This window comes from Nicotiana attenuata, unplaced genomic scaffold, assembly GCF_001879085.1.
Source record: "Nicotiana attenuata strain UT unplaced genomic scaffold, NIATTr2, whole genome shotgun sequence".
Taxonomy (NCBI): Eukaryota; Viridiplantae; Streptophyta; class Magnoliopsida; order Solanales; family Solanaceae; genus Nicotiana; species Nicotiana attenuata.
This window is the reverse complement of record NW_017670656.1, coordinates 174,245-187,400: the sequence shown is the minus strand read 5'-3', so window position 1 is coordinate 187,400 and position 13,156 is coordinate 174,245. Positions and strand designations below refer to the sequence as shown.

At 38.8% G+C, this 13,156-nt stretch overlaps 1 protein-coding gene across 1 annotated transcript; it reads left to right on the top strand.

The window, feature by feature from the left end:
- Positions 1 to 948: 948 nt before the first annotated feature.
- LOC109241950 lies at positions 949 to 3,806 on the top strand. Its single transcript, XM_019408778.1, has 2 exons — positions 949 to 2,145; positions 3,380 to 3,806. Exons 1-2 carry the CDS (start codon positions 986 to 988, stop codon positions 3,642 to 3,644), a joined length of 1,425 nt encoding a protein of 474 aa, XP_019264323.1. The 5' UTR covers positions 949 to 985; the 3' UTR covers positions 3,645 to 3,806.
- The last annotated feature ends 9,350 nt before the right edge of the window (positions 3,807 to 13,156 follow it).

Below are 13,156 nucleotides of genomic sequence, written 5' to 3'. Positions count from 1 at the left end.
TAGGTTAGTTCCATGTGGGATTCGACTCCGGACTCTTGAACCGGATTATATTTGCAGTGACCGCTTAGTCCTTTTTATAAGGCATAGTTGGGCGTAATCATGCATCTATTTAACAAAAAAAAAAATGCAATTTCCGGTTGAATTTTATTACCTAATACGTACTAGCAAGCTAATCAGTTGAATCAGATCCGTTTCAATTAAAATTGGTAATTGGTTATCAATAAGAAAATTACTTTCTAAAAGGAATGTCAATAGATTACTTTAATAAGGTTACTTCTTAAACACATACTTAAGTAATTGTAAGAAATATCTAAATTAAAAAAGTAAGTAATCAAGTTATTTACTTTTTAAAACCATTCAAATAAAGTAATAAACTTATATGTAAAATTAAATTATGACTTGTACATTTATTTTCTAAGATTTGAGAACCATAACATTCTACCACTTAATTAAACACACCATGCTCTAAACGTTAGAATCCTGAAAAAATAATGGTAATTAATATAGAAAAAAGTGTTGTAATAAAGAAGATTATTATTGATACATACATGAAATTAGATTTTATTTAAAGAAGAAGAGTAACAATTTTTAATCACTTAACTACAAATCTCGGAAAATGTAAGCAATTTTTTATTCAATTTATTGGTGGAAATTTAAATAAAAAAAAGAATTCAAGAATAAAAGACAATGATAATTAATCAGTGTCCCAGTGATACTGATTACAGAGATAGTAAGCCAGAAATAGTAAGTACGTCAAAACATTTGAACAGAAATAACCGTTAGAACCCAAAGTGAAATCTAATGCACAAAATCTCGTTTAAATTTTGTCTTCATACCTCTTCTCAACAATGGCGCCTCTTCGAAATGTTACTTCATTATCAATAGTAACGCTTCATCTCTTTATCTATATAAACTCTACATCCAAAATCCATTTTTCATATCATCAAAAAGAAAAGGGTAAAATAAAAAAAATCAAAGATTACAAATGGATCGTCTTTCTTCTTCATTACCCCCTTTATACGATCACCTTTTTTCTCCAATCTCAGATGAAGATTTCAAACTCTTTTACTCAACTGATCGGAGACTTTACGCGAAATTGATCAACCTTTTAGGTCGTGACCCTAATGAATCCATGCAAATCATGGCATTTTTTCAGTGGCTTGAAGTAGTTGGGAAAGACTGGTCTTTTATGAGGAAGATTTATGATTTTCCATTCCCATTGTTGAATGTGGTGGCGAAGGAGGCCTTAACGTGCCTAAAATGTGTGGAGGATGACAAGTTCAGTACTGAAAATGTTTCTCAGGAAATATTCTTGATTCCAAAATTGTTGAACCCCAAATTCACTCTCAAATACATTCATGAGAATCGGGCAAGCGCCATTCGTGGGGTCACGAAATTCTTTAAGACAGTTTGTCTTAGGGCTTTTGATGATATAGTGCAACATCCAAAGTATTTTACTAGGGAAAATTTGGTTTCACCAAATGTTTTAGAAGAAATAGGAAGTAGTAGTAGAATGGTGCCAATTATCAACCCTAGTCATCATGTCCCAAGTCATGTTGGTGGTGTTTTTTTAGAGTCTATGCATAGTCATGAGAACAAGGAAGAAATGGGAATTAATAGTACAAGAATGATGTCAATTCTCAACCCTAGCCATGTCCCAAGTGGCGGTGGTGGCGGCGGCGGCGGCATTTTTTTAGAGCCTATGCATAGTGAGAACATTGAAGAAATAGGAAGGGCTACTAATAGAATGGTGCCAATTAACCCTAGTAGCCATGTCCCAAGTGGTGGTGGTGTTGTTTTAGGTTTGCCTCTTTTGGTTCCTACTAATCAAATGCAATATATGCCACAACCATTTATTGGAGGAAACTTGAATTTGCCTAATTATGGACTTTTATCTCATGTGAATGCTTCAAATATTGGTAGTGGAATTCATCAAATGTTGCCTAATTATCATCATGAATTTGGTGCACATGAGGAAGGCGCCCCTCAGGCTATGCACAATGATATAGCAGAATTGTTGAAGAACAGTTTGAAAATTCATGCTGAAGAAGATAAAGAAGTCCCTCCTGATGCTAGGACTGTGTTTTTGACTTTCTCCAAAGGCTATCCAATTACTGAAACTGAAGTTGTAGAGTTCTTCACCAGGTAAAATCTCTTTTCTTTTTTCCCTCTTCTGAATATATAATTATTTTCCTTTACATTTAGTTCCCTTATTCTTTCATTTATTTATTTGGTTTATTGATTGATTTATTTATTTATTTATTTATTTATATATTGTGTTTATCAACTAGTAGTATATAGATGAATCTTAATGCGAGATTTCCCACCTTTTGCATCTCAAAACATAAAGTGTCAATCTTGTAAAACACTTAACTTGATTAATCTTGTAAAATACACTAAGAGGTTCACTACATATTTTAGCGCATCCTTTTAATAGGATGAGTACAACCATTCTACCGATCGAACAATCTTAAAGAGGCAAAGCAACATGGCCACATCAAGGGGTTTCAATTAAAATTTTAGCTTGTATACACTGAATTTTTACACGATTAGTGTTGATATATATAACTTTGGATAAGTAACAAAGGGCCGTCTCGGCAAATGAGACTGGTCAAAGACCATTGGATAAAAGGGAACATTATTGATATACAAAGGGGGAGGAGAGGGAACTGTAAAAGGGAGACTGGATATGACTAACAAGAGCAATACTACGAAGCCAAGGGGAGAAGACTCCCCAGTTTTCTACAGCTTTCTTTTCATCTTTTATATCCCTTCCACTGTAATCCAAGTCTGTCACAGATATAAGCTTACCGTTCTCACTTAATGTATGATAGCTATCTCAAAAAATATTAAATTAGTTTATTCTCTTCCAATTTTTATACTCAATATGTTGTGACCTAGAGTTAATTACTTTTGGTTAAGATTTATCTCTATTCCATTCATTAATTAGTTTAACAAAAAGTTTAATACATTTTGGTCAAATAATAACATTTATACATTCTCGGCCTTTTGGTTAAGATCAAGTGTCGACTCACATGATATTAACTCAATTTTTTCTGGGGGAAAGTCCACCACGGTAAGCTTGCTACTGGGGCTTTCAGGTGTCATCTTGGTATTTGTCTTAATTAATTTTCAGGTTAATAAAAACTTTACATAGTTAGCATCAGTGGCGAAGCCACATGGTTACAAGGGGGTCAGTTGACCGCCCTTCATCCAAAAATTGCACTGTGTATATAGATAAAATATTACGTTTTAGAGGTATATAACACATATTGAACACCCTTTGTCGGGATTTTTTTTCACTTGTTAAGTCACTTATCATTGGTCCATTTAATATATATATATTATCTTAATTAATATACTTGGTGATGGCTGGTAGGAAATTTGGGGAGGATATTGAAGCTATTTACATGCAAGAGGTTTCGGATGATGAGCAACCACTGTACGCACGCCTTGTAACTCGCTCTCTTGCTGCACTTGAGGCTATTGTAGATGGTGGAAAGGCTAAATACAACATCAATGGGAAGCATGTTTGGGCACGAAAATATGTGAAAAAACCAAATCCAAAGAACCAGCTTTCCCAATATGAACTTTATGAGGGACAAACCAGTTCACCAGTTGCATCCAATTCAGAGCTCTCTTAGATGCATGCGCAGTAGTCTGCTTTATTTATATGTGCTTAATTATTTGATGTCTGGGTTGTTGTTGTTTAGTAAAAGGTGTCATGTTGTTATATTGTTATTTACTTGGATGTTTGATGGTTTTGAGTTTGATTATGATTTTTGCTTAAACTGGATATTTGGTTGTGTTCAAGATTTGAATATTATTTATAAGTACTTCTCCGTTGTTAGAAAGATTGTCCTTATGATTTTTACCAAGGCCTTGTTATCTTTCTACAGTTTTGGAATAGCCACTTGCAAACACCTTTTTTTATTTTTTTGGGGTTACACCCATGTATTAAAATTACAAAAATAGATATTTGAGGGTGGAAGACGTAAAATATTAAGTAGTAAAACTTAATTTTACAAATTTTATTAATCAAACTCACACTATAAACCTCATCAATTGTGTTTCAAGCACCTAAATGAGGAACTATGTATACCTTGTGTAGAGCATTAGCAAGAATATTTGTAATGGTGGGGAGTTCATTATATATAATTGACAAAAAAATTAAGGAGATTGAATATTCTGAACAAATTTGTCATTCCAAGAAATTACCGGCCACCTTCTGTTTCAAGCCTAAGATGGATTATTAGACGATTCAAGGAGGTAGCAACTAGCAACAAATCATCTTCAAAACAAAAGGAAAAACACACACACATACACAGAGAGAGAGAGAGAGAGAGAGTAAAAGTTATCCAGTCTTGAATCACTGGTAAGAGAAGACATAATTTGCCTGAGAGTCTTCATCTTTGTTCTTAAAAATGGAAATTTTAAACGAGTCTTAGCTAGTCTCCGATGATTGTTAGTTATAAGTTCTACTAGACCCTACCATATTTGGATGTGTCATTTTTGAATCGATTTCCATCTAATTTTACTGGACGTTTTAATACTTGATATACCTTGCGGCTTGCATACAAGGGCGGTGGTAGAAGCCGAGATACGAGTTTGAATCCAGTAACTTTTTGTTCACACATGGTATCCGTGTTAATGAATTTATTAAATATATACACAAATTAAATTTAAAACCCAATTATTAACATTTAAAGTCATTGTTCTAAAATTCAAAACCCTCAAAGTTGAAATGCAGATTCGGCTAGCTTGTAGGATGGTGAATCGAGTTGAAAATGAGCGACGATTTTAAGTATACAAATTAGTGTTAAAGAGTTAAGTTCAGCGTAGGATTACACTTCCAATAAGTTCTCTAACAAAGCGTATGAAAAGTACTGTGATTCTGACCATCTGGGATTAGTTTGAAATATAAACATTTAGTCTCAACTAGCTAGGGTTTTATGTCACGATTCCAAGTATATATACTGAGAGCATGATGGAACCTTATAAGTTTAATTTGAGGGCGTTAGGTTCATCCAATATGTAAATTAGGTCACAGAACACTACACGTTAGAGGGGTTTGTGAATCCTACACCAGACATCACTTGGCGGAAAAAACTTTTTTATACATGTATATGTAAATACTATTTTTCTATAAGATAGCATGTGTACACACATATACACACTACCACATGAAAATAATAGAAACAGTATCTCAATTTAGTGCACAGATTAAAACCTTAGAAAACTTAGTCGGGAGAGTTTGCTCACATTGCTGGTCCCAAGCCCGGATAAAGGAGGAAGACTATAGTAGGAGACAGTCATTACAAAATTAGTCAATTTATGATGAATCTCATAGTACAAATATCGTTAGGACGTGTTCACCTAGGCACTTGTTATATCAGCACAGAGGTGAATGTAGCACTATACGTATAGATTCAATTGAACTCATAACTTTCGACACGGAGCATAAATTTATATGTAATATCTATTAAAATTAAAACAAATAGTAGATATGAACCCATAACTTTAAAATCATAATGGTTTCAATATTAAAAATTTAAAAAGTTGAACCCATAGGAATTAAATCGTGGATCAGCCTCTGCATCGGCACACTGATATGATAGAAAATAGTCCGAGAGAGTCGGATTCAGGTAGGTAGTTGGAAGATAGGCTCTTTGATGGAAAAACCAATAAAATTAGTAGATACTTTAAGAAGGAGAAGAGTTGATATTACATGCTATAAGAAACTAAATGGACAAGGCAAAAGGTTAGATAGGCATCATAGGTTATAAATCCCGATATTGTCTGAGAGATATATATAAAACATGAATGAGTTGGGAATTATTATAAAATAAGGACTTAAAGACAAGGTTGTAGAGGTAAAGCGAGTGGATAGGGTTATCTCATTAAGACTTGTATATGAAAATATGATAATAAATGTCATTAATGCTTATGCTCTATAAATAGGATTAGATACGACAGCTAGCTACACGGTAGATATGGTCTGGAATGTAAAGCATAAATGAAGGGGAGACAAAGATGCATCATGTGTCAATTTGCACACAAAAATTAGCAACTGAAGTATTGTTAGGTGCGTTTAACGGTTTAGGATCTCGACCACAAGAACTCAAGTGATGGAATAAGGAGGTGCAAAGAGTTATAATTAGAGTTTTAAAAATAGTTGAATCTATAGGAAGTTACAAAAACAAAAGATAAATAAGCTTTTGAAGAGTATAACTGAGCTAAAAGGAAGCTAAGATAAAGATAGATGACTTGTACCAAAAGATAGGACAGGAGAAAGGAGAAAGAAGTATATATTTAATATAGGAAATAGTGATCTTAGTCGTCTTGAATTATTACTTTATTCTAATTTTAATCCTTTGTGTTATTTGACTAATAGCCCGTTTGGCCAAGCTTCTAAAATCAGTTTATTTTGAGAAGTGCTTTTTTCAAAAGTACTTTTTTAAAAAGTACTTTTGGTGAGAAGCAGTTTGTGTTTGGCTAATTAATTTGAAAAGCACTTTTGAGCAATAATTAGTATTTGGCCAAGCTTTTGAAAACGGCTTCTAAGTGTATTTTTCTCAAAAGTGTTTATCAGAAAAGTGCTTTTGGAGAGAAGCTACTTTTTTCTGCTTCTCCAATACTGCTTCTGCTAATCCTCAAAAGCACTTTTTTTCCTTCCAAAAGCTTGGCCAAACACCTCAATTTTTGGCCAAAAGTACTTTTGGCCAAAAAAAAAGCACTTTTGGCCCAAAAAAAACTTGGCCAAACGGGCTATAAGCGTATTCAAACTTCAATTAATCCATAGAAGCATTTGTCCCTAATGTATGCCTCCCTCGGCGGCCTTCACCAGTCGTTTCATACCTTGCAGTGTTTGTACCTCTTTCTATCGAAGTTTTATTCTAAAACCTAGTCCAAAAACTTATATAGAGAAGAATTTCTTGTGGATATCAACTAATTACAGTATGTTTGGATCATTATTTTATAATGTATATATTGTATTGTATTGTATCATTTTATGGATACTATATTAAAAGCACGAATGTTCTTAGACGAAATGTCATTTGTCTCTTTATCTTTAAAAATAATTTACATTAGATAAAATTATAATTTAAGTTACTTTTTTAATATTTAGAAATATGAAATCAACTAAAATTCTGGCTATAAATTTCTCCTTCTTTAAATAAATTTAAATTAATATGTTAAATTTTTCCTAACATTTAGGAATTTAAATTTTAATGATTATGAAAAGTATTCATGGAGTCTAAGAATATGCATGAACTTCTTATACTTTCAAACTTCTAAATTCCTTAAAGTATTGTTTCATATACCTACTTTTAAAATTTCACAGTCATACCAATTCAAGATGGTCAAGAATATATTGGACCGCTTCTATCCTCTATATGGAAGATCACATTTAACATGAACTGCTGTAAATATTGTTGGAATAACAGTTTTTCTACTGCTAAACCTTTAACTAGACCAATTAATCATGAATTAAAGGGCGAATCTTAGTTGAACTTAATAAATTCTAAACCGAATAAAATGGAACACTCGTGAGACGAGTAGTGCTCAAGAGCATTAAATAACGGATTTAATACTCTATGATTGGCAATAAATATGATAGCATGAATATGTAATAAATATAAATAATGGCAATGAATGTAATAAGAAAGGATCTACCACCCAATTATTGTATGATTGGGATGTTCCTTTCCTCTGTCAGCAGCGTGGAAGAGTGAGAAGTCAAGATGGGTATGGAATCTTTGAATCTATGGATAAAGGTTGAACAACGTGTGCTTTAATAATATCAATGAACAAGACAACTTTTGGATATTCTCTTTTGTCAACCTTTACAATGTATTCTTATCCCAAAAGTGAAGATCTCCTTTTTGTTTTCTATCTCTTCCTATTTATAAGGGATATTCCCCAAAAATCCTAAAAAGTACAGCATAAAGAATATCCAAAGGAATATTCTTTATGTCTACCTCTGAACCTATGCTACCGTTATTTTCTCACCCCGGCTGCCTGCTTTAAGCACCAGCATTTGTGAGAGCAACCTTCAATCGTTATATCATGGTCGATCCCGTCCTTTATCTTACTTATCTGTTACCGTCGAGTCGCCGAATTTGGACCTATACAGTTAGTCCCTCCGCTTGTTGAGGTCGTGGCCTTGCACGCCCTCGATAAGCGGACATGATTTGCCTTTGTTTCGGGAGAATTTGGTTGTTGCATAAGCCGGGTCGACAAAGGTTGAGAGAGCGACACAACCAGTGGAGTCATGATTGGTGTGGTTGCCATGGGGTGACGTCATAGCCACGTACGTCATTGTTACGCATCTTCCCGAGACAGCGTCTGCGTGCCTGTCGCTTTGGTTTTGGTGCCATTGATAATCTTTTGCCTCGATGCTCGCGCCATCCAGCCCTATAAATGGATGGGGTTTTCGTTTTTCAGAAGTTTTCACCATCCCTTTCCTTGCAAGAACATTGTTCTCCTTCGATTTTATTTGCCAGTTTCTGTTCTTGATTTTGCTTTCACGATTCCATATCTCTCCTTCTTACCTTAATCGTTACCTCCTTCTTCAGGTTTAGTAGCATACCTTTTATCGTCGATATGTCGCACACCCTTCGTATTCACGATGAAGTTTCTGACACCACTCCGTTGTCGGTGGCTCCTCCTTCCGGCGGCGAGGATTTCGTGGTTGAAGAGGATGAGAGCTTTCCTACCGTAGAGGAGATAGTTCCCAGAAACCCCTTGTCCAGAAGCGATTTTCATAAGGAACTTGCTCCCGCTCCCATTCAGGTGATCTCCGAAACCGGGCCATCTCATATAGTTGAGCTCCGATCTACATATCATATCCCTTCTCACGTCGAGATATTTCCGGCTGGTGGCGACATCGTGGAGGTCCATCGACCTGGGTACTGTGCCTTTTATGTCTACGCTTTCTTAATTGGTTATACTCTCCCGCTTCTCCCGCTGGCGTAGGAATTCTGCCGATTATACAACGTATGCCCGGCACAACTATCCCCGTATTTGTATAAAGCTTTCCTGGTGCTAACAAAGTATGCGGAATTGGCCAGTTGCAAGGTCGGTATCCGCCACCTACTGCACTTATTTTCACCAAGTTTTTACAGAGGCACTATGATACACCTGCGATATCGCGGGACCAAAGGTCTGATAGTTGGAATGGACGATAGGACGAATCAAAGGTTTTGGCATAAGTACTTCTTTATTAAAACCGAACACTTGGTATCGGACCCTGCTGGATATCCCGAGCAGTGGAACCATAATCGTAGGTGTTGTTGGCATACGCTTGTTGTCTTCTTTTCGTCCCTTCATTTTTCATTCATTTGTGGTTTCTTTATGTGTCTTTTTTTAGCTTAGAGCCGTGCACCCTCCCCCGTCGTCGGCATTGAAGACTGGGTGGCTCGCGTGTTACCTCACATGGCGGGTATTCGAGATTGGGCGGTTTTCTACAAATGTTTTGGACCGAAGGTCCCGTCTAATAAGTGTTACTTTTGTTTCGGCCTTCCGTCGTTTACCGTTTTTTATTGATACGACCTCCTAATGGTCACAGGTCAACGGGCTTTCAAAAAGAAAGCTCCAGTGCCGGCATTTCGCCAGGCTATTGCATCGGCAGGGATGCAATTTACTCTGGCTGAGTCCGTCCGCGGAGGTCGTACTCAAGCTCTGTCAGCTAGGGACTATCCTCCTCAGAATGCTGCTGTACGGGATGAGATCTCTTTCCGATCATCTACCACCTTGTAGATGAGTCGTCTAATGGAGAGGAGTCGCCACTAGTGTTGAAACGAGGAAGGTCATTGCCTCGAGGGGGCGTCCGCACTTGTGCTAGACTCTAGGGCCGTTTTTATGGCGGATGCAATTATGGCGGGGAGGTACCCTAGGGCCGAGGGGATACATCAAGGCGGGGAGCCTATACCGACTGCTGAAGGTGGCACGTCGGCGGCGTCCGGAGGAGATGGAGCGGTGCTCGCAGAGGACGATGGTTCAGGCTCGGACATCGATCCTGAAGAGGTGCGGGCATTTTTGGAGAGAAACACCCGCATGGAAGTGAGAACGGAGGATCTTAAACGACACGTAATCATTCCCGTGGGTTACGACCTTTTGGCTAACTGTGAACAGGCGGTGTCGTCCTTCGCCCCCTTGTGCGCTGCTTTTGAGAACACGACGCTTCAGACGATGAGTGATGCAGAGCTGTTGCTGAGTATTTTTGGCATGCCTTTACGAGTAAGTGTTTTTTACTGTTAGGATTTGTCTAGCATGTGTAATCTACTTATGCTGACTTTCTTTCCTTTGCATGTCAGACTCTCATTATGGGGATTGAGTGCGACTGGCGGGATGAACGGAGGACGACCGTTTTTAAGAAGGTGACCTCTAAGTACAAATAATAGCGTACCAAGCATTGAGTGTTGGCCGACGTCTTTAACCGAGATAGCGAGTTTCATCTATTTTGTGACGGGCTCAAATAGAGAGAGGAGGAGTTGCGAGGAAAGTTGAGGAGTTGAAGGAGCAGGATGATGAGTTGATGAAGGCCATAGGTCGATGCAGCGAGCGTGAGGCGGCTCTTAAGGCCAAGGAGGATGAGCTCGAGGTAAGCAAGGGGGTGATGGCCGAGAACAACGACCTTCAAGCACGGGTGGCTTCCTTAACTGCTGAGCTTGGGCAGAGAGAAACGGAGGCTACCGATCTGAGGGGCGAGTTAAGCGTTAAGGTCGAGGAATTGACTCGTGCCGAAAAAGGGAGGATGGCTGCCATATCTGAAGTAGCAGCCTTAGATGACGCCCTCCGTGTTTGTAGGTCTGAGCGGGATAATGAGGTGGAGACGTCGGCGCTCAAGGGGGCAAGGTTAGAAGAGCGGATCCAGGATCTGGAGGCGGAGTGTCGGGACTAAATGAACAGGTTGTTGCTATGAAGGCCGAGGAAGCGCGACGGCAGTCGCAGCCGTCTACATCTCATACTTCTATTGATCCCGTCGTGCCGCGGGAGTTGTATGAGATGTGGGTTCATGCCGATGCTTACCTTGATGTGTACAAGTCCCTGAAGGCCAACAGGAAGATTCCCGAGGCAGACCTCGAGGGTGTCCGCGTTAAAGCACGTGCGGCCCGTGAAGCTTGTGGTTATGACCTCGGTATGCCTGGCGGGGACGATGTTGATGATGATGCGGACAGGCTCGCCTCCGATTCTTGGTATAATGATGAGTACACTGAAAGGGATGACGCGGCGTAGGGCTGTTGTACTTATTTTTGTTTTGCCCTGCTATTTTTGTGAGGGCGTCTTTGGGCCCTTTGTAAAAAGTTTTGTAATATAACAATTGTAATGGAATGATTACCTTTTTGTTGTATATTTTTGGATTGTCATTTTTTTTTGCAATGCGGTGAAGTCCATGGCTTTTCGACCGCTTGTGTGTAGTGTTTTGGCATAGTCCGTTGTAGATCTTAAAGTAACTCGAGCGGGGTCGAGTGTAAAGTAACTCGAGCGAGGTCGAGTGTAAAGTGATTCAGCGAGGTCAAGTGTAAAATGATTCGAGCGAGGTCGAATGTACAGTAATTCGAGCGAGGTCGAATGTACAGTAATTTGAGCGATGTCGAATGTAAAGTAATTCGAGGGATATCAAATGCAAAGTAATTCGAGCGAGGTCGAATGTAAAGTAATTCAAGCGGGGTCGAATGTAAAGTAATTCGAGCGGGGTCGTATGTAAAGTAATTCGAGCGAGGTCGAATGTAAAGTAATTCGAGCGAGGTCGAATAGAATGTAATTCGAGCGAGGTCGAATGTAAAGTAATTCGAGCGAGGTCGAATGTAAAGTAATTTGAGCGGTGTCGAATGTGGATGCGAAAAAGAAACTTTATGGAGAGTAAAAATGTTGCTTTATTTCATTCACTGGAGAATATTATACATGTCCGTTTCATACGTATATTGGAGAAGTTTCCATGTATCTAGTCCCTTCATCGTTCGGCTTGGAGAAGCAATCGGCAGGTAGGGCGATGAATCATACTTGAACTTCGAGACGTCGCCTCATTAAAAACCTCCCCGAGAAAACCCAATTGGGACAAAACCCGGGTGAGGAAAAAAGAGTACGACTTGAGGGGCGTCCTTTTTCAGAAGTTGAAGTATTTGAGGTGGGCGACATTCCAATTGTTTTGTAGTAGTTTTCCTTCCATTGTTTCTAGTTGGAATGCTCATTTGCTTGTTGCTGTCGTGATTTTGTATGGCCCGTCCCAATTGGTTCCTAGTTTGCCTTCTTTTGGGTCTTTGCTCGCTTGTGATTTGGCCTTGAGAACATAGTCTCCGACTTTGAGTGGTCGTATTTTGGCTTTTTTGTTGTAGTACCTTTCTGCTTGTTATTTTTGGGCTACCATTCTTACGTAAGCCATGTCTCTTCGTTCTTCTGCCTCGTCGAGGTCTTGTTTTCTATTCTTGTCATTGTTTTATCCGCTTTCATTGGAGTATCTCAGGCTAGGTTCCCCGACCTCGACAGGTATCGTGGCGTCAGTCCCGTAGACTAGTGAATATGGCATTTCGCCAGTGCTCATTTATAGCGTAGTGCGATAGGCCCATAGTACCTCTGGTAGCAATTCTGGCCATAATCCTTTGGCGTCCTCGAGCTTTTTCTTCAAGATGTTCAATATTGTTTTGTTGGAGGATTCGGCTTGACCGTTACCGGTGGGATGATAAGGCGTGGAGATTATTCGCTTGATGTGCCATTTTTCAAAGAACTCGGCGGTCTTTTTCCCGGTGAATTGGGGTTCGTTGTCGTAGCTGATTTCTTTAGGGATGCCGAAGCGGCAAATGATGTTTCTCCATATGAATATGATAACTTCCTGTTCACGTATTTTGGCAAATGCACCTGCTTCCACCCACTTGGAAAAATAGTCAGTTAAAACTAAAAGGAATCGTGTGTTACCTCGCCCTGCTGGGAGGGGCCCGACAATATCAATTCCCCATGGTGATGTAACCGAGTGGAAGAGCTCGCCTGCTTGGTGTATCATAGGCGCGTATTTCCGACATTGCTCACACTTCTTGAAGTAGTCGGCGGCTTCCTTCTTCATTGTGGGACAGTAGTAACCTGCCCGAATGAGGCAACTGATGAGGGATCGGTTGCTGGTATGGTCACCGCAGTGGCCCTCGTGTACTTCTTCGAG

Coding starts and splice junctions, on each gene's coding strand:
- LOC109241950 (XM_019408778.1), top strand. CDS start 986: ATGGATCGTCTTTCTTCTTCATTACCCCCTTTATACGATCACCTTTTT. Junction 2,146..3,379: donor GTTGTAGAGTTCTTCACCAG/GTAAAATCTCTT, acceptor GATGGCTGGTAG/GAAATTTGGGGAGGATATTG.